The sequence below is a fragment of the Chroicocephalus ridibundus genome, chromosome 2 (assembly GCF_963924245.1).
Source record: "Chroicocephalus ridibundus chromosome 2, bChrRid1.1, whole genome shotgun sequence".
Lineage (NCBI taxonomy): Eukaryota > Metazoa > Chordata > Aves > Charadriiformes > Laridae > Chroicocephalus > Chroicocephalus ridibundus.
The window spans coordinates 50,731,220-50,753,892 of NC_086285.1; the positions used below are offsets into that span (position 1 = coordinate 50,731,220).

General features: G+C 35.0%; 1 protein-coding gene across 46 annotated transcripts in view; it reads right to left on the reverse strand.

The window, feature by feature from the left end:
* CLASP2 (cytoplasmic linker associated protein 2) overlaps nt 1-22,673 on the reverse strand; it is a 154,084-nt gene that overhangs the window by 30,572 nt on the left and 100,839 nt on the right. For 8 of the 46 annotated variants that reach the window (XM_063325404.1, XM_063325406.1, XM_063325401.1 and 5 more), the window contains 10 exons: nt 21,846-22,016; nt 18,614-18,637; nt 15,819-15,836; nt 13,594-13,695; nt 13,433-13,459; nt 10,373-10,399; nt 8,251-8,421; nt 7,183-7,290; nt 3,520-3,582; nt 2,740-2,846 (listed from right to left, as the gene is read on the reverse strand). In XM_063325404.1, the coding sequence (XP_063181474.1) occupies nt 2,740-2,846; nt 3,520-3,582; nt 7,183-7,290; nt 8,251-8,421; nt 10,373-10,399; nt 13,433-13,459; nt 13,594-13,695; nt 15,819-15,836; nt 18,614-18,637; nt 21,846-22,016 (818 nt within the window). The remainder of the gene's footprint in view (nt 1-2,739; nt 2,847-3,519; nt 3,583-7,182; nt 7,291-8,250; nt 8,422-10,372; nt 10,400-13,432; nt 13,460-13,593; nt 13,696-15,818; nt 15,837-18,613; nt 18,638-21,845; nt 22,017-22,673) is intronic. The other 38 variants (XM_063325417.1, XM_063325410.1, XM_063325413.1 and 35 more) reach the window with 13 other exon arrangements.

The window sequence follows — 22,673 nt, forward strand, 5'->3', positions numbered from 1 at the left end:
TCTTAGCTCTCTGCATCTGATTAGCATACCATGGATTGCCAAAAAGTAGTTGGTTAAGCTTCCATTTCCAGGAAAATATTAGGTATCACCAGCTGGTTGGTCACAAAGACAACTCTGTCAAAATCTTTGTGTCTTATGCAGTGGTATTGGAGCATGAAGACTTAACACGTGCAGTCAACTGCTATCTAAGTATGAAACCTTCATTTAAACTTTATTTTCCCATCAACTTCCCATCACTGTCTTTGTTTAACTTCACTTCAATATCTAAATTTTGTCATTGCAACAATTACTACAGCAGTCAATATCCTACCAAAAAGTTAATTACATAATGCAAAACCCCAAATCCCCTAAAAACAAAAGCAAGCCAAACAAAACAAAACACCACATGCCAAAGACCAGAGGAAAAAAAATTAATGCTATTTATCCTAAAAGGAAAAGCACACACCTCTGCAAAATAACTCTGCCATTCAAATCTTGGGAATTGAAGCTAGTAGTTAAAAATTTGGTTTCATGACATACTTCAAAGAAGCAGTAGCATAAGTGATTGTTTTCCCCTTAATTACCATTGCCATTTGGCACAGGGTTCTCATTTTTGACTGCAGAATAACTTAAGGGATACCACAATACAAACTAGTCAATACATCACGTAACAAGCAAGCTTACTGTCAACAGAACAAGCATGCATGAATTTCTAAGAGAATAAAGGAAGGGGAAAATCAGACATGAGCATTTTTGAAAAGGGTCACCATAAGTTAAAATAAATAAATTAATTAATTAAAGTCACAGATTCTGAAATGCCAAGGACTGTGCTAAAGGAAAAGGTATAAAAACATGTAAAGATTACCATATAGCTGCATTTTATGCGTCTTTTATTCAAACCAGATCTTAGACAGAAGACTGATACCCCTTTGGCTTGAGCAGTATTATAACTGGCCGAGTATTTTTTACACCATAAAAACAGTAATACAATCCAGAATATTTCTGATTTTTCTATTACATCTGTCAGGACTCTACATTCTAACTTTTAAAAAACACTGTTCTGAGGGGAGGGCTTCAGTCTATGATAAAACAAGAAGGGTATTCATAACTCGTTTTCCATCTAAATGGAGCCATTTGTACAGGACAACCTGTCGATTTAGAGCATAGTAGGCAACCAAGCCTGCAAATATGGCAATAACAAAACACTGCTGTTCTTGATCCTTCTTTGTAATGACAGATTCTAGCTAAAATATACAAACTAATTTTCCTCTAATATTTCTAGAAGCATCATGCTATTTTGGATCTAGGTAATACAAACAAGTTTCTAGGAACAAATTTAATTGCTTCAACAAAGTAAGATACATTCAAGCCTCAAGGGCAGTCACTGGAAGCATGAGTTTCTCCTCAATTTATATTCCTACTACATACTTTGCCCAGCTAAATTTGAGTAAGTTATGAAGCTGCTAAAAGTATTAAAGATACACTTCATGTAGCACCAGCACAGATAAATCTATACACAGGCTTTCAAATTATAGTCAGAAACTTTTCATGTTCCATGGACTGTTTTTCTATTGTTCCCTACTTCAAAATCCAGAGTGACTTCCAGTCTACTAACTAGCATTCCCCATCAATGCTGAAAACTTTTTGCAGGTTTACAATATCAGAAAGGGGAAAAACCACTCAAATCTTACCATGACCTCTTAGGTAAAATTTCACAGATATCCTGATCTCTATGCTAATGAAGGCACACAAATTGTAAACTAACATGCCAAGAAAAGAGCATTAACCGAGAAATCAATAAATTGCCAGACTAAGAACATGACAGAGTTCTTCACATCTTTTGCTTTGAAATTTTGTTTTTCTCTATCCAGTCATATCTGGCTAGATTTAATTTTTTGAGAGTCTAATTCGTAGGTTTTTACTAGTGTTCCAAATAATTTGTTTTGTTAAAACAGGGTAATAACAAATTCCTTGAAGGATTCTGGCAACTAGGTAACAGGTACTTACAAATATTTAATGATATGCAAATAGTATACAATACCTGATAAAAATATATCTGATTCATAGCATCAGTACTTTAAAATAATTGAAGATTTTAGCTTGCTGATGTAAACATCAGAATAGCAAAATACCTTACGTGTTCCCTTTGGCTAACTGGGGCAGGGAGGTAGAGGAGCCAAACCCACCCTTTTAAAGGACAGTAAAGGTTAAGAAAGAGAATGGCACAACCAGTTTTAAATTCAGTGTAACATTTTGAAAACAAAAGAAAACAAAACCTAAACTTAGGAAATGCTGCCTGCCAAGCCATCTGTTTCTCTCTTCAGCACCAATCTCGCATGTTGTTAGACAAAAAACAACTTTAAATGGAACCCAGGCTCAAGATAAGCAAAGCAGAGTGCTTTGGCTGTCATCATTCCCAGCTCTGACAAGCCTTCAACCTATCCAGAAGTTTGTCCAGCTGTTGTGGGAAACTGATGGTTAGTGCTACCTGCTCGAGTGGCTCCTCGGGCCACTCCAACAGAAGAACAGTCCAAGACTATCTCCTGTCTGCCATGGAAAAACGCAGTTCTCAAAAGTTAAGACTTCTGTATGGAATAAAAATTCCAACAGTTTGCAGCTCTGGCAATTTAGTTTCTCTTTTTTTCCCCACCTAGAAGCCAATAAAATAATGAATGACAAGTTCTTTTGCATACTTTAATGTATAGGTACCAAACATTTTAAGAGTCCGTATCCTACACAAGGTACATGCGAGATTCTTACCAAAGCGTCCGCTACTGCCTCTTCCACGTCAGAACCCGTGTTCAGAACTCGCATAGCACTAACTGATGACGACAATCTACTCGACTGGCTAATTCCAAAGCCGGTACCTGTTATAACAACAGTGAAGATTAACAAAGAATTCAGTCAGAAAAGCAACGTGGGACATTAATACCATGCTCACTTAAAAAAAACCCAAGCAGAAGAAAAGCATTTTCTTAACGTTTCTAATAAATTATGTAGTGGCTAAAATACTGGTTATTTTCATTCTGAAGTCTTTAGTCGTGCAGCAAAAAGAAATGAAATTAAAAAACAGAATCATATACAAACATTCTATTCCAATATCACAGGGAAAAAAAATCCCAACAAAACAATGGTTTAACTGACGGAACCTTTTTTTTTTTTTTAAATTAATGTCTTCTTCATTTTGGGTTTTTGTTTTCTTTTGAAAAGAAAGCAAATACAATAGGATGGCTATTGAGAGTGCTGATTAGAAAACTACATGCTCTACAAATACTGAAAAATGGAAAACTAAAAATGTTCTTCTGCAAGTAAAAATAAAATGACTGTTGTTAAGGAAGAAAAGGATTAACATTGGATGGTGGGGGGAAGAGACAAAATCTAGCAACATAAACACGGCTATCTGGATTATTAAAACCACAAAACTCAAATTAATATAAATAATGTTTTTTTAAAACTGAACTATGAGAATAACCAAGTGGGTGGGAAAAAAAAAATCCAGGATGACTGTACAGATGACAGCAAAGTGTACTCATCCTTCACCTGTAGCCCCATAAGCATCAGGAGCGTAGAGGGCACCAGTGGATCTGGAGTGATGTCTGGAAGCTGCAATAACAGGATCATACAAACCCTATCTATTACCATGTAATCAAAGTACTGCAATAGTTGCTTAGACGAACAAGAGAATATTTATCAAAAAGATTCAGCTTTAGCACAGGAAACAGAGTATTACACAGAAGGAAAAAGCTTCAGTGAAGTTTTTTGATTATATAGAATATGATTATATAGAATTATATGGGTTTATGTACACTGGACATTTCATGCGTAATTTTTTTTTAATTTAAAAGATTAAGAGCAGATTAAAAGCAAGTATGTTTAAGTTCAAAGAAGAAAAAATGCGTAGACACACACACACGTGCGCGCGCACACACACACACCCCAGAATCCTCAGAAATACCTAAAAAAGTTCCACTGATACTGGTCTTCCATTGTAAAGTTAACCCAATTTTATGTGTTCAAGTCAGAGCCAGAGCTCACGTACCAAATATTACCTGCAAAAAGTGATTCCTGCACGAACTTATCATGTTAGCAGCTGACAATTTTTATAAACTTGTGTTCTTGCCTATGTGCAGGTAAGTTAACCTCAGTTAAAACTCACCACCACGTAGAAAGTTAAAATTCTTCAATTGTAATTAAAAGTTTAAAATAATTTAATGCCATTAATATTTTACATTTGTATTGTTTTCTTTAAATAAATAAAATGTGAAACCAAAACGTTTATTTAAGTTACTATAGCTCATTAAGATTCTTTAAAGTTATGGAAAGTGGGAATCAAAGATCCTTAAGGACTTTTGAATAAAACCAAGTACCCTCCTCCTTCTGTCACTTGTATAAAACTGGTCTTTTAGAGATTCTAAAGACCTTAAATCACCACAGCTAATATTTTCTTTCTTAAATCAAGTAATTTTAAATTCAAAGCGTTTTTAAACCATTCATCTTTTTTCTTCAGTTCACTTAAGTTAGGAATTTTGCGCCATGTAAACAGAACTGGTTTTGACAATTTTAACTTGAATTCAAAGGTACACCCACAGTGACATAAACCCCGTGTATAATTTTATGATTTAATAAATCATATAATTTAATTATATATAATTATAATTTAATATATATTGTATAGTTGTAACTCGATAAATAACTGTAATATTTTACACCTTTGGGATAAATAAGTAGAAACCAGGAACCAAATGAATCATCCTTTACTCTGATTAACATAGACATTTTAAAGAGTCTGATTTGAATCGAACAACCCTGAGATGGACCAAATCACATCTAGGGAAGCACACGTCTTAACCTGAGTGAACTCCAAAATGATCCTAAGTCCTGCAAAGGTCCTGGAAACAACATTGTGCTCCTTACATCAGGCACAGCAATGTATTTGATTTCAAACTAAACCCACATGAAGCTGTTTAGCTAGGGAATTTAGTTTTGCAAATAATGCTTTGTGGAATACTTGGTTATTTAGAAAGTAAGTCTCAGCATGGAAAAAGAGACAGGACAGAGGGTGTCAAAACAGGCATCGAGGCTGATAGAGCTTTAAATACAAGCAATAACAGGATAAACCTTTCTATTGCTTTCCATCAGCCAGCTCTGAAAATTAAAGGGACAACTGAAAACTCAAACTTTAGGCATATTATTCAAAATGATCCAGCCCCCATACACATTTGAAACATGCTGGACAAATTTTTAAGACTGTGAAAGAAAGCACTATATTGTATCAAACATACCTCATTCCACAGCATACTTTCAAGAATATTCTTTGTACCCTTTAAATTGCAGAAATTGTGCAAATATTTACTTTGGTTGTTTCGTTTTTTAAAAGATGAATTAAAATAAGATTTTAAACGGACTCAAAATAACATAATTTCTTAGCTAAAATATGGAAATTATACTAGTCTGATAAATACATCAAAATAGGCACTGCCATATAAATTACAAATCACTTTGCTTCTCATAGTGGCTGTAATCTCCCAGTTCATAATCTTATACCAAGATGTGAGATTACATAAACACTTCATACCAATGTACAGAGAGAAGCAATTATGGAGCATTTGGGTCATTTTATGCCCCAAAGGGCTTAGCATTCGTAAGCAAAAATTTCTGTGCTGAGAATCAGACGCAATACAAATTACATTCCCCCCTCCAACCCCATGTAAAAGCTACAAACACAGAGCTGAATTTGCCTTATTTCCTCTTCCACTTGTACCCTTGAAAAACATTAAATTTGCTATTTTGGATAGACAAAACTGGTCCAACAAAACACTGAATGACATTCAAAACCATTCAGATAAGAAGTCATTCTAGAAGGAATCCTAGGAATCCTTGTTTATTCCAGGTATAGCTGCCCTTTTTTTTTTTTTTTTTTTTTTTTTTTTTTAAAACAACACTGTATTCTTATACACACTACTTTGCATTCTCTGTGCTGTCAGACAATTCAACCTACTGTATTTGTATCGGTACTTGTTTTGATATCTGCACACAAAAATTAAACTCCATCAATAAAAATAAAACCTCAAGTTGCATCCAATCCATCTTATGGTATTAGTTTAATACAGATTTCTTAAGATAACAAGCATTTGACCCAATATAAAATGTAAATCAGATCTTGCATGCATTCAATTGTAGTCAAGCTGTAAAGTAGCAAAAGCAGCACAAAAAGATCTGGAAAATACCCTCGTTTTTAAAAGAAAAGAACATATGTGTGTACTACAACACAGTCTGCCAGCTGTTTTTAGTAAAAGATACAAGTTTAATAACAGATCCTGCATAATGTCTACTTTTAATTTAATCCCCCAATTAAACAGCATCTGGGCAAATTAGCATTAGTTATTGAAACAGCTTTCATTCAATTAATTTGTACTTTCCCAATAAAACCATGGCTGACAGGAAGCATACTGCCTTAACAGATCACAGTAGATTTCCAATGCTAATTAGGAGTACAGTTGGGGGCCTCAATTTGAGATAGAAACCAGACATTTACTATTTTCAGACTATGTTTAACAGCCAGTATTACAAAGCCCTGAACTGTAAGCAACACCTGATTAACTAAAAGAAGAGGAATACATACTGAAGACTAACTCAAAGACAACACCAAAAGAAATTAGTTTCATATACAATCTTACAGAAACTTTACCAAACAATCAAAAAAACCCCAAACTTCTTACACACCGAAATGGTTCATTGACTAGGGAGCAATTTTGAATACTAGCAGACCCTAGCTGTTGATTCAGGGAAAGGCAAAGGATGACAGCCACCCCATATTATTTGCTGTAGCTGGTCAGTGAAAAATAGATTATCTAACTTCAACCAAACAATGGGTGCTGTAATAAAATAAGAAACACGTAACTCCAAAAAACTTCCCAAAAGCAGAATTGCCCTTTCAAAAAAAGCATCTAGGCACTGCGTATCACACACCTCTCCAGACTTGGCATTTAAGAGAAGACTAACCCTAGCAAAGTGTCTGTTTTTCCAGTGTGCAACCCATTCACACATTGGTCAATTCTCCATCAAGGCAAGTGGTGAGCGAGCCAAAGGAAGGGAAAATAACGGTGGCCGGCTACAAGCTAAATGAAGGAGGCACGGATTCGTTAGGTGCACATAACGAAGGGCAAAGACAGCCATGCACAACAAGGGGCTGTGAGTACTTACCAAGGGGTGGAAAAGAGCGGACAGGGCTTGTGTCCCTGCTACTTTCACGGCTGGCCTCCCGACTGCACCCCTGACTCACACTAGGCCGAGGAATGCGGCTGCCTCGTGCTAGTATGATTCAGGGTACAGACAAACAGCAGCACAGAAGGGAGAAGACATAAGAAAAGTTGCAGTTTTAATGCAATTCTGTTTCGCAGTAAGATCAAAGATGTATTTCTAAGACAAGACACCGACGACTATGTCGTACTGTAAGTCGTAACTGTTTCCACACACTTTCTCGATCGTGCTGGATTACACTAACTGTAGTCAGTTCAATGAAATTATTTCTTCGCACAAATAAAAAAAAGTGGGGATTTACTATCTCTTTACAGAATGGTTGAAAAAAATCTCTTGATAAGGATGGAGAGGAAACAAGCAACAAAAAATAAGAACAGAGTATTGATTCAGAATTTGTGCTCAAGATCAAAGTTAATCAACGGTAACGCAAATGAAAAAAACCACAGCTTTCTAGAGAAGGAAAATATAAAGATAATGCAGCTAAGGTAAAAATCAAAATCCAAAAAAACCCAGCAACAATACCATTAAAATCAACTGGTATTTTTCAATAATATTGTTTGTAATAAAGCGCAATCGGGTTATGCTGTGAGGTTTAAGCTATATGACAATCATTTCTGCATCACAGAAGTATACACATGCATGCGCACATACGCAGAAGACAGAAATATAATGAAGAAAATAATCTTTTCAAATAGTATCACACTTTCATTCAATGGACGTGGGTATTTTGAGAGTGGGGTAAGAAGTGAAGAAAAGTTAGAGAACGAAAAAAGGGAGGTGAGGAAACAAACAACTACCACATTCTGGCAGCAAAAAATTAAAGTTTCAGCTTAAATTTAAAACTGTCTCATATATCAAAGACTAGCCTCAGAAAACAAGCATGTTTTAGATTTTTTATCAATTTGTATTCTAATTTTGTCATCCAACAATAACTAAATGCAAGCTGTAGATATCCAGCACTTAAAGTAAGATGGGCTACAAAGAAACCAAGAGTTATTCAATGATTCTTACCTACTGACAATCTAGAAGGACTAGCTTCTCTACTGCATCCCTGACTTCGTGGGATTTTGCTTCTTTTTTGTGCAGTCGCAGGATTCACTAACACTCTTTGTACTCCTGTGTTCATAGTGGAAAGTGTGGTTGTTGTCAAAACTCTTCCAGGAGACCCAGATCTACTGCCAGCTGAAGGCAAAATGAATAAATGTAAGTAACAGCATAGAAGATAAACAACCATGGTTAAAAAGAAAAAAATGCTTAAAGTTAGTAGGAAAATGGTGGTAGATTGAAATGGTCTGGAAAAACTTCTGAGGTAAAAACATGAAATAGAAAACCTCGGTCCAAGTTCTTACAGCACTACATACAAGGTAAATAAAATTATCAATGCAAGTAAGCACTTGGCATGGTATTCAGCACTAGATATGCTCAAGAAATCATAAATAATATTTCTAGACTTTATCAATACTTCCAATGTCCTTGATAGCAACATTGGTGTGTTCATTTTTTATGCTACGTGGTCTCACTAGTCACATTTTTTATTTAAAAAAAAAAAGAAAAAGAAAAAAAAAAGAACTGCTAGAAAGCTAAAGGGAACAACTTTAAATTAGCGATTTCATAATTATCCCAGCTCTTCCAATGCAACCAACGTTATAAGAAAATACCATCGTTTTCCTAACATTTAAACTCTTCTCCCGTGCTTTTAAAAGCATGGAATCTTCAAGCACTACTCTCTGAGAAGTTAAATAAAATGTCCCTGAAGACAATTAAAATACTCATGCTCATTTCTGTGGAGGTTACCCCACCAATTCAAAGAAAATTTTCAATTAGCCTTAAACAAACTAAAAAATCCTGATCAAAACATATTTAAGTGTCTTATACTTTTATTAATCAAAACTGTACATTATGGAGTGCTACACACTGTACTCACTACCAGACACTGGTCACTGATGCTTAGTTTTGATATTTCAGTTCGAGAAAATTTAAGTTCTATGATTTAACAAAGAATCCGTTCTTCTCTAGTTATAACCAATTTATACCACTGGTTGATATATTGTTTCCAGCTGCAGAATTCAAGACATTTGACCAAATTAAAAACAAAACCAACATAATTTTAACCAAAGGTTAATTACTTACAGATACAAACCTTTCATTAATCTGTTAAAAATAATCAGGTAACTGTATGACCACAGCTATGCTATCAGATCTATAGACTTAACATGCAACATCTCATGTGAGTTTCATGGGTTACTTCTTATGAGGCACATTTTAAAAAACATACAATTTGATTAAAGCTTGACTATATGGAAAAAGAAACAAAATCCCAAACAAAATAAAACATATGTTGTGTGGGAGGGAGAAAACTAAAACAATGTACCATGCATATACTTCCAGATTCATTGTTTGAATTCAAACTTGAAATGATTATTTAGCAAAATCCCTTTTCCAAACTACGGACCTATTCAGCAGAAATGATAAAATAGTACACAGCCTGGAAAAAACAAGCATAACCTCTATAGCAAAAAAAGAATAGGCAAATCTATAAAACTGTGGTCTGCAAAAATTAAGGGTCTGACATATAGTGTCATTTCAACTTAGACCTGATATTACTATGCCTTCTTCCTAGCTTCCACTATTTTACATCTCTTTAAAACAATGAAAACATTGTAAGAGTTTTCACAGTGCTGGAGACTTTCAGAAAATCTTCTTCAACAGCTCAGAAATCTGAAAAACTTAACTCTTCTCAGAATATACAGAAGAAATGCAACCTCTCCTTCTAATACTTTATTTATCTTTCATTGTCTGACCTGCAAAGCGTACCACTATACCATAAATAAACCAAAATGAAGCTTAATATTCTAGAAATATTATGCTAATAGAAGCACTTGCATGCTGTTGTCAGTACTACCCCAGTAGTAGATCTAAGTGACGTGAACGATGAAATAAAGATTACTAAAAGAGCATTCCAAAATGACAAAAAACTACCATCTCTACTGCCTTCTAATTACTTCCAATTAGGTAAGTGCAGCACAGGAAAAAAAAAAGTGAGCCACAATTTCTGCTGAATAGGGTCCTTAAATGAGATATGTCAAACAGGTGATCAAACAATGATGTATACACAAATTCTGTAGACTCTTACCACCAATGGGGTTAGCAGACTGTGATCCTGAACAAGTGTAAAGGCAGGATTAGGGTAGGGGTTTATAATCCATGAAGAGGGAGGGAGCAGAGCAGATTAAAAAATGGATGGCAAATGGAAATAAGAAAGCTTTAGTCATTTCACACAGGAAAAAAAAACCACAAGGGGGTTATGCTAAAGCAGTGCTTTTAAGTAGCTTCCACAGTTGAAGAATTAAACTCAGATGCTATGTACAAAGCAGATGAAGCAAAGCTGCACAAGCAAATTACAATTCTTCAGTTTTCTAATCAACAACTGGATAATACTGAAGAATTAAATTTCAATTAAACATGAAACTGTAGCCTTCATATTGCTTTAAAAGAACATTACATTGCCAAAAAGGTTCAAGAAGTTCAACAGCTGAACAAAAATTACACACAAGGCCAAAACAATTTTTTTTTTGGAGACAGACAGTAAAGGAACTGAGCTGCAGGTGCGGTGGATGACAAAAAAATAAACCTCACAATGGCACAACGGAAAAAGACTTGCATAGAATTTCAGGTTTTCCTCTTTAAAACTAATTTGAATTATAAAAGTAAGAATTTGTGTCCATCCAGAAATTTAATTCTTTTTCTGTGAATGAAGATTGTAATGTAATTTTAGCACACCTTGCTGAATTACTTGACAACCAAACAGAAGGAAGAGGAAAAAAATGGAACAATTTTTTTCCATAGATAAGAATAAACAATGAGCTATAGATTTTATATACATTTATTTTATGTTACAATTTAAAAATAGAAGAGGAAGAGTAAAGGGCTTCTAAAACCCTAAAAAAGTATCATTTGTAAAAGCATTCAAATCTGCAAGTCTTTCATAAAATGATCTTTGAACAAAAGTGCTAAGTATTTGTAACCCTAAATGTACAAAAGCATCTGTGTTACACTGTTTTTAAAAAAATAAAAGCTTAAATCTAATATGAAGCTATTCTCCCACACTAAGCTGGGGAACTAAAACAACCCCCTATATGGAAACATCAAGCATCTCGCTCCCCACAACGCTGTGAAAATTTTCAGTCGCATATAGAGGCATCACCCAAATAGCTGGCATACAGTGCCTGACAATTCTCCTTCCCCTGTGCATTTGTATTTGCCCCGTTTATCTTCCTTAAAACATCTCAGAATTCTTGTTCTCCCCCACTGACAGGTTATAATGAGCTATCTGAAGCCATCAGTTCTGAACAGAAGTAGTAATAAAAGCCTATAAAGATGCATTTCATGCATTTAATTTTCACATATCATCCCATGAAGACAAATCTAGTTATTTCAATATCAACTTGTCTGTTTAGACATTACTACTGTGCAAAAATGAATTCTCTTGGGTAAAAACTGTCATTATTAGAAAAAAGAAACTGAAAAAGCTTCAGTTTGTTTCCCTGAATATACAGTCAATTTAATTAATATTATATGACGATAATCATCACAAAAGTCTTATATTGCTACCTGAATTTAACACCTCCCCCAAACACTTTCTCAAACTCCTTAGTGTTTTAAGAATTTACCAAATCTATTCAAAGCACGAAGGTACTTTCAAAAAGCTTATTTTAGAACGTTCCTAATACTAATGAAGAGTGTTATGAAAAGCTGTAAGCAGTATCTGTAAAGGGAAAAAGTGATTTGACGGGACTGTTACCTCCCCTCCTCCTTAAATTATTAATCCAAAGATTCTTCGCTTATGATACAGTGCAGTCATATTAACACCAAAAACGTAAAACAAGTTTTGCACAACCTTGTCACAGCCAATAACTAGAGTTGATTTTCAAGCTCTCATCCCACACACACTTGTGGGATTAGAGCACTGTCAAAGCAAAAAATTACTTAAGAGAACTTCTGTTATTGGATTTCATTATTTTATATTGATCTGTTCAGATTTTTTGAAAGTTTTATTTCACAAAACCTGCAAGCATTGGATCATGTTTGATCCAACTGTATTTGCTGGAAAATGAAGGAATGCAAAAGTGAATGGGAAGTACTCTAACAGGAAAAAAAAAGCCCACAAACTCTTCTACCTGCTTTCTTAACCTCCTAAGTAATTCTATTTATGATAAACGCAGTCATTGCTATGAAAATAAACATTTCTGCCATTAAACACAGAATTACAGGGTTTTATTAGAATAAAGTGAATAAGGTTACTGATAGCAAAATGATTGTACCGGAAAATTTAAAATCTGTATAATTAAATCTGACAAACTATATTATTTTATTTTAATTTAATTTATTAATTTATTTTAATTTTATTGTTAATATGTCTCCCTTTCATTAATTTCATTGCATTTCACTTAATTAGACAAAGATAAGAATCTGAAAAGGCTACAGAGCTTAGTCAGAAGGTGTCTGTTGGAGACATCAGATGTGTGAACAAATTGCTGTAGGTCAGCCAGTGCCACAGAATGTGAGGTAATCAGGCCTTTTTAATTAATGACAGAGTGCTCCACTAGATCAGACATTTTGCATTTGCTTTGGTTTCTAAACAAACACAGAACATTACTGTGGATTAGCTGATATACAGTAAATTGCTTATTTTAACCCTTTGATTCAATATAAGCTAAGTAAGTGATTATAAAGTTAGGGTTTAGTATTTTTACTCCAAAGAAAAGTTAAGTAAAGGTAATAGCTGTCATACAAAAAAAGGAGTATATATCCAAGAGTTAGGGTAGTGTCTAGCTTAAAATGAAAGTATTTCTGGCTGAAAAATAAGACTTTGAAAAATGAAAAATTAGGTTTTGCAGGTAACCCTGAGGACACCATTCAGCCTACCCACTCTTCTGTATTACTCATCCATGTGTCATACGTAACTGACACAGAAGTTTACTGGTCTTTTGTGTTGGGAAGGTCAGAAAGGGGGGGGAAAAGAATGTTGAGAAGTTATAACTGAAGACAGAATTTAAGGGTAGATTTAATTTCCTGTTACATTATCTAATTTAATTGGCAAACTAAGACCTAACCTAGTATTTTGTCCAGAGAAAAACAACATGAATTAGAAAAGCATGCAAATACCACTGATCCAAAACACTGAAAAAAATACCTTCATTTTGGTCTGGCGATGATGAACCTAAGGCACAGAACAACAACTCAGTATGTAGCTTTCTTTTAAAATTAACTTTGACTGTAGCCATTGGTCAATGAATATTTGCTTAAGCATTTGGCCTCTTTATCAGATATAACTGACAAACAGAAAATACATACGCTGAGACTGTGACACCACTTTGGTTCTGCTCCGTCCTCTGGAATCCGTTTTAGAATTTCCAATACCAATAGAAGGTGTTGAAAGCTTTGTTCGTACACGACCTGTAAAAGAAAAATGGCATTAAATTCAGTTTTTCACAATAATGTAGAAAGCATAGCATCACAGCATTTACTAGTATTTTCTTAAGTTTCTGTAATTAAAAAAAGAAGCATAACATAACTCAATTGGTGAAAATTCGTTTGGGATAATTAGTAGAAATTTGAACAACTTGAAGGACTTAATAGTTGAGGAATCAAAATACTTCTCCTCTGATGCTACACGTTTCAGTAAACAATTTACACATTATCCTTTAAACACCCTGAACTAGCTAGCTAATTCTTGCTTCCTACATAAATAGGTTGATTATATTAGGGTGGTGACACACTGGAACAAGTTGCCCATAGAAGTTGCAGAGGTCCCATCCCTGGAAGTGTTCAAGGGCAGGCTGGATGGGGCTTTGAGCAGCCTGGTCTAGTGGGAGGTGTCCCTGCCCACGGCAAGTGGGTTGGAACTGGATGATCTTTAAGGTCTCTTCCAATCTAAACGACCCTATGATTCTCTGATACTGAAAAAAAGGTAAGTTTATTAAATATAATAGGCAATGCATATGCTAATGTTGCTGTATCAGGTACAGTGTTCCCATGGTTACTTGTGGTTGTAATTCTACTTTTGCTGTCATAAAACTACAAAAATTATGTTGACTGGTTTTTTAATTGTGTTCTGATGTTTCTTCCTAACTTCACTCCTTTTTTAGAAATCTAAATGCTAGCTTTCCTATTACTGAAGATTCTGTTTTCCTGGCCTCAGTCATACAGACTTCTACAGGATTTCCAAAGCCTTTTCCTGTACTTCTCAGTGACAACATGATATAAGGAAATACTACTCCCCTCACCAGACAGAAGAGCTGAGGAAGAGTAAACTGAATATCTAAACTAAACAAACAGATTTACTTCTCTCTAGAATGACAAACCATCTTGGTTTTGGGTTAAACCTTTCTGCATTATTAGCCATATTCCTCAAAACAGCCAGAGTATACAACGAAATTACAAAAGGAAGGAAGACCCCAATTGGATGAATTATAGGTAACTGAAAGATTATTCATAAAAGAAAATAGTAGAGCTGTGTACTACATTTCCTAATCCAACCGCTCAAACCACAGAAAAATGAAACAAAACCCAAAACCATGCTAACTCTAGTTCTTATAAGTTGCAAGAACAAAACTCAAAAAGCTTATACAGGGTGGATCTAGCTCGACAAGTAATCCACTTCGAAAAACAGCATAATTAAAATATTTTCTAGACATGTAGAGTCAGTATTGACCCAGAAGAATTAGGTACACAGACTGTTATTTAGTTCTAGCCTCTTTAGGCTTTCCACAGCAGAATTTGGAGACCAATCAAGTTAATATTATTCATCCAAGTAGAGGGAATAGCCATAGATGAGAGTCTACAAGAAGAGAATCAGGATAAAGGAGGTTATTCACTATTAGAACCATTAGAAAACAATATGCTAGCAAGAACGGTTAGATTAACTAGTCCAAACTCTACTAGTTATCCCCGTGCAATGGCAATGTTTTCCCAGAGTGCTGTGAGACTGCAAGGCATGTAACTGCATTCAGAATTTGGCCCAAAAACCTAGGAATACAGAGTGCCACTATTTCAATCCTGTATTAAATTATCACTTGGAACCTGGTTCAATTTTATCAAAGTGAAAAACCAGTTTGTATTTCTGAGGCAAATGAACTGTTAACTCACTTGGAGTCTCTGTATCCATTCACTAATTACAGGTTTAAATGTTAATACCATGTTAAAACTGAATTCCCAACTCTCAAAAAAAATCAGTAATAGTAGCACCTGCTTCCCAGAGCGTGAACACGTTTGATGAAATATTCTGTGACAAGATTTGCTTTAAAAAACAAATGCAAAATTATGAAGCTCCTGTATTTTCACACTAAAAATGTTAAGCAATGACACTTCTACTGCAGATGGGTACTTGAGAATTAAAATAAAAGCAAAAGAATTAAAAAAATTCTACACGACAACCAAATATTAGATGCATAAGCTATCTGGAGTTATGAACCTCCACAAAGCCTCAGAAAGACCATATTCTACTTTCAAAGCTTAATTTGCATCAATGAAAATACAAAGCTGAAAATATTAGCTAGTCTAACAAAATATTTTCTTACCATCTTCAGAAGCTGTTCCTAAACAGAGAAAATAATAAAATGCATGATATTCCAAACAATACTGTCTCTCCAATTCCTTTTTGAGATTAATCTTATGAATCTTGACAAATTTTATCAAGTCAAGAGGGCTAAAGCTTTTGTGTTGCAACTCCATTATTGAATTGAAGCAAAATTATCAAGAAACACCCATACTGTACTGTTAGTGATTTACAAGAACATATTTAGACAGCACTGCCTTCCAAAGTTGTTACAAAGCGACCAAAAAAAAAATCAATAGAAAAAAATTACATCTATGAGGTAAGTCAACAAAATGACATGTACAGATCAAAGCAGACATTAAAAATATTTTAGTGTGAGGTCTTCTGAAAATATAAAACATACTATTATAAATTACCTCAGAGAAAAACACAAGGACAGTGTTTCCCACACTGGACAGTGATAATTTGATAGGAACTGTCAGCAAGGAGGATTTCTCTGAATTAAGTCTGTGATTACTTTGAAGATCTATATGCACAAGGATCAAGTTTTGCTCAGAAAACTGGAAGAAATACGAGCTTGCTGAAACCAGATCACACTTGAACAACTATGCCAAGCTTAACAAGGCTTGATTATGACAAAATGAGAGTCGGACAAATCTTTTTACTGACATCAGTACTTAGGAACTGATGGGAAGCTATCTAAACAGGAGTCATTCCTCTCTAAGTTCCTTTGAATGAAATCTGATTATGGAATAAAATACATATTAGCAGTGATAAAAATGTTAAATGCCTCAAAAAAATCAAAGGGTATTTCCATTTTCATTCTTACTCTCTGTAGTTCTCTTACAAGGTAGAAACAGCAATGATTAGGCTTTCTCATATTATACCATCTTCAAGGCACTATTTTTAAAAACTCCCTTTAAAAAATTAATTCAGTGTAAATTTCATTGCTTCTTCACAAAAATCAGTTACAGTAATATGTATGTAGGAGTGTCTCAAAGTTTTCTAGATCAAATTTGTTAGCCAGTACAAAAAAAACACAAACTCTAAACTACACCCCCAAATCCAACATTCTTCCAGAGCTAGGTCTTGGAAGGCAGGTTCCATGCAACACCTAAGCCAGGTTAACAGCTGCTCCTTAAAAGGACTTGTTCTGCTTCTCCTTCCTCTCCACCCTTGTCTGCCACCTGGTGTGGATGGCTAAAGGCTCACAGTCAGCTCCAAAAGCTAAACAGTAGAACACTATTCACTTTTGGTTTATGATATCAGTTTTCTGGAGTTTGTTCACCTACAGTGATTGATAATGGAGTATTACAAGTGGCAGAAACATGTGGCCAAGACTAGTGGGAAAAGGAAAAACAATTAGTTCCTCCTGGTGGCAGTTAGATCAGAGCAGCTGTATCACACAGCTACAGCTGGAGAGCTAAGCTGTGTTCATTCCATCTCACACAACATCTCTACAGATATCCTCTAGAAAAAACCCCACCCTGTTACTCTGATTAATTGTGTAGTACTTCCCCCACAATTTTTACATAGACGGGTGGGACACCATTAGTTCTGACTACTAGTCTGAACAAAAGAAAAATCCAGTACACATGTCCCTAAGAACCTTTATTGCTGGTAACAATGTGCAAAAGCTCAAGATTAAGTGTTTAGCACAGATAGTTATAAATAAATGCTATTATATGCAATATAAGGAAATCTGATACGAAAATAAGCAAGACAGACACACTGCTATCCCTTACAACGCCCCTTCATTTTATTAAAGTAGGCTTGCCATCTGCAATACTCAAAAATGGCTCAACTTCTTCCAGAAAGTATCTGTCATGAAATTGATTATCTGAGCTTTAAAATGATTCAAGATTCGGGGTTTTAGAGATCTACCTTCTTACTGTTTTCCTTTCTGTGAAAATTATCATCGGCTTTGCTTTCAGTAAACTACTCATTTTTTGAAACATGTACTGTTAATAAACACATGACAAGAGTTATTAAGTAAGTAGCAAATATAACTGGCTCATTAAGTGTTCCCCAGCATTAAATTAGAACTAGAATTATCAGGCATCAAGCTGGGATTCTGTCACTTTATTACACAGGAAACGTTACTTACACATACCTGAAACAGACAACTGCTATGAGAAGCCAAATTCTCAACTGCTTTGCAGTTAGGATAAAAATACATGTCAACTCCTTCCATGTGTTTAATACAGTGAATTAAGAAAAAGTAAGGGCTAAAACTTAGCTGGAATACTTGTTATTTTAACAGGTAGGTCTTCTTAACAAATCATTCTTTAATAATATTACATTGTACTACAGGATTTACAGGCACTTAAAATTAGGTAGCTAGACTAGATTTTGATAGTTTGGAAAAAGAATATTTTAGTTTTATTTTTTAAAAAATCCTTAATTATGTCACCAAGCATCTTCTGCTCTCCCATTGCTGTTCTGCCAAGAAGTCAAAAAATTTGACTTTACAGGTCAGACTATGAAACACAATGGAACTAGAGCTAGTTAAAAAAGCATGTATTGATTACAGAATTGCTCTGTAATTAATGGAGCTTTTTTAAAAAAACAGGAGTAATGTCCAATCACTAAGAGAAAATTTCTGTTGCTGATAATGACGAATCATCAAAAACATTGACAAACACAGCAATAACACAACACATATATTAAGACAGCAAGATTACATAGGGGTTAATGAAAACAGCATAGTATTTTGTTAATGAACAGACAAATATATTAAACATCTATAATTTTACATAAAAGGCACTTTATTAAATATTTAATAGAATTAAGAGGACAGACTAAACAATTTCTTACCATCCATCTTGTCAGAAGTATCCTCTTTGTTGAAAAAGCAGGCAAAGAAACATGGAAAACTTAGTGTGTTAGAATAAAGGTGTTCACAGCAGAGTCATAAAACATTAATTAAGGAAAATACATTAATATTAAATACAGCAGACACGTTTATCTAATTCATGCATATATAAATTACCTTAAGTAAAGTTGGTTTCTCTCAGCCCAAGGTACAAAATTACAGAATGGGGTACAAGTACCCTGCACAGGAGTGTTTAATCTCTCCATATTAGTCAGATTCGAGCAAAGCCTTACAGTAAATTATTTATAAACTGTGTCATGCTTGCTGTCAACAGTTACTGAACCATCATTACATATCATTAGTGAACCACAATACTTTTATTTCATACGAAATCTGCTACTGAGCATGAAGCCCCACCTAGGGTAAGGGACAGGAGGGAAAAAGACATCACAATAAAGACAAAGGACAAATGGGAGAAAGTTCCACTCTAGTTTAAAAGCATTAAAGATTTACCAGTTCAGCTGGAAGGTAGTACATACATATTCTGACAGCAACAATCAAAATTAAAATATTTAGCACGGGACATAGATAATTACAGCTCAAGTCTCCTCAAAAAGGACATTAATCTTTAAGGATGTCAAAGACAGTCAACATTTAGAATAACTAAAGTAGAGAATGTCCTCCTGCTTCTAGAACAGTCTTTAAAAAAAATCATAAAAGCAAGCAAGAGTTGTTCTATTAACAACAAAAAGGGAAGAGATGGGTGGAGACAATTATAGATTACTCTACTCATGAACTTGTGGTCCTCTGAGGCCCTATATTTGGCAGCTGTCTAAGCAAAAGGTGGATGTTTCTCTGTAAGTAAGGGTGAAAATAAATTCAACTCCAGGAGACAACATTCTTTTTATATTGACTGCAATACCTGAGATGATGTGGGAAGCCTTACGGAAATACAGTAACATTTTCTAGGCATTTTAGTACCATGGTCACCATTACCTGGACAATTCTGTCATTTAAGCCACCATATTTGGATTTAGTATAAACAACTCGCTTAAAATGAACAGAGGGCAGAAGTTAACAAATTAGCCCATTTTCTGAAACACGGCACTTACTTAGATTCACCCCCATTCATTTCAAGTTTACCTTTTGAAAACTAAGAGCAAATGATATTTTGAGGTGGATTCCATGGTTAATCCATAGCCAAGCACAAGATAGTCACGCTCTCTACATAGGTAAGAGGGGACAGGTACGTGTCATTTAAATTACCTTACCATTATTAAAAAAAAACTGTTAGGGGAATAAACCAAGATTAATCAAGCAGTACTGCTTCTGTGTGACTGTAAACAAACCTTCCTCTCCTTGACTATCACTGCCCTTCTATCATTTGTAATAGGATTTGACTTTACTATACATTGCTAGTTATCACATTATTTTGCCATTTCAAATAATCATTTTATTCTTCTTCCCAAGTGATTGCACCTGCTAGCAAGGCAAAGCTTTCCAGCTACTCAAATCCTTTAAAAGAATATGACCTGGACTTATATTTATTTCTCTCCACAACCCTACTCACCAAATCTATAAACTACAAAGGGAATAAGCTATTTCTTTATTTCTGTTATTTTCCTGCATAAAACCACCACTATTTACTTCCCTGAAAATCTCTGTGCCCTTCTCCAGCCTTGCTTACAAAATCCTGGGCATGAATAACATATTGCTTAAAATGTTCTGAAAGCAAATCAGTACTCCAAATCAAGAGCTGAATTTTTGTGAACCTCTTAAGACCGAAGTAGTCCCTTCCTTTCAGCAGCATGAAGAAAATAATCAGAGAGAGATTTCTCTTTGTTTTCTGTTTAACCGTTTTTTTTTTTTCCTTCTACCACCATGCTCTGTGTCACTTTTACTTCTCACATAGCTGAACTCCAACTTTGAGATTCAGAATACATCCTCTTGCACACCAAAACAGACCAGGCAATACTCTGGTCTTGGAGAATAACCATCCCACCTCTTTCAGGCTTTCAGGCATTAAGTTAGGAGGAACTGAGAATTCCTCAAGCGATAACCACAAGCATATCTCCTCCACCAAGCAGACTGAGCAGCCTAACTTTGGTGCCCACTTGCTACTCAGCAGGTTCTCTTATTTTCCCCCTGTGGGCACTAGAGGGAGCCCACACCCGAATTTACTACTTCAAGTAGCAAGTATTCTTTTTAGTCAGTATTGCTCACACTCATAAACTTAATCCTAACATCAATGGTATTCAAACCATTTCAAGTAGGTGCTGATAACAAAAGAATAATTTAAAATAGCTTTTAACTTAAAATTTAATTTAAAAAAGCACAACCAAAAACTTTGAAAACCACAGCCTAAATTGTATCCTAACATCTCCCCAAACACAAGGTAACTATATAGTTTCTCTGCCTCTATCGTGATCATCTTCAGCAATGCTGATATTTGATCATGCCTTCTTGGTGATCTAACTGGCACATAAACTGAGAAGAAAAAACTAACAGTTTTGGGAACACTGAACCTCACCTCCCTCATTGCTATCCCTGCAGTACGGATAACTTCAAAAGAACAAAAGCATGCCCATATTCCTTTATCCGCCCCCCCCCAACTTAGTGGAGGTTCTAGCCTCTACCACCACACTTTTCTGCACTCTTATCATTTGTAGCACTTTCTGTGTCTAACAGCAAATATTCCTATCAATGAAGACTGTCACCTAGATAAAAACATATACATAGTTCCATCAGCATGCTTTGGAAGAAATCTATGAAATCAATGCTGTATATTACCATGTAAAATACTTCTGTATTACATGAAGAAGCCACCACTTACTGCCAGAACATCTCTTTAGCAGCGTTGTAAAACTGTCAGCTAAAGAGCTGAGAAAAATGGAAAAATCAAATGCTTATTTCCCTATTACTTCTAGAAACAAAAAAGCCATGATCAAAATTTGCTATTAAGTGAAGGTACCGTTCCTTCCAATACTTAATTCCAGATTAACATATTTAAAGAGCATAGTATGGATACATTCTTTGCATCATCATTCTTCCAGCACAAGAAAATTAAAACCTCTATCACAGCTGGTAACTTACTGCAGAACACCTGCTCTTTTGCAATACCCCAACGCTACTAAAAATGATGACAATTTTTCAAATGTGGAAGTATTTTCCCTTAAGTTTTTGATCAAAAACCTCAAAATATATTTCACAATATTGTAGAGACGTTTCCCTTACCTAGTGAAGCGTAAGATCCCGGAGGTAGACCAGCTGCTGACAAGCGCCCAGCTCCAGCTGTCTGTCCAGCAGCATGGCGGGCCTTTGCACCTGCGGCAGCATTAACATCGATGTCGCTGCGAGACCTTTGCAGAGTTCCTGGACTTGGAACACTCTTGCTGCTGCCTGAAACTAGCAAAAAAAGAGAAAAAAAAATTAGCAAGTTAGTTGGTAATGAATAAAATTAATTATATTTAAAAGGTAAACATCATCTACTACTGCAGCATAACTGCAAGAAGTACAAAAAAAGATGCAAAGTAGCGTTAGGTCAAGTTAATATTAAACAAAGTATTATTGAAGAAGCAAACTAGATGTGGTGTTGCCATGAAATTCATAGAATCATAGAATAGTCTGTGTTGGAAAGGATGTTTAAAGTCCATCTAGTCCAACCCTCCCTGCAATGAGCAGGGAGACCTTCAACTGGATAAAGAACAGTTTATTTTTCAGTAGTAGTTTATCTTCATTCAGCATGAAATTTTACCATTATTTAATACAAACTACATGCTCCCACCCTAGTACAAATTACATAATTTTGAACATTTATGTGATTTATTACATTATTGAATGTTTCACAAGCATACAGAAATTCACAGCATCCCTTGCGATACTGTGGGAAGATATTCCCACACTTCAGCTAGGATAAAGTCACAGGCAAGCTGAATGCCCACCTTGAATTGCTTTAGGGTCTAATCATTTGTAAAGTATTTTTACATTCACCTCCTATTATTTACTGAATATTAACTATTCACTTCAGTTAATTTTAACCATTGTTTTATGTATTCAAAACTT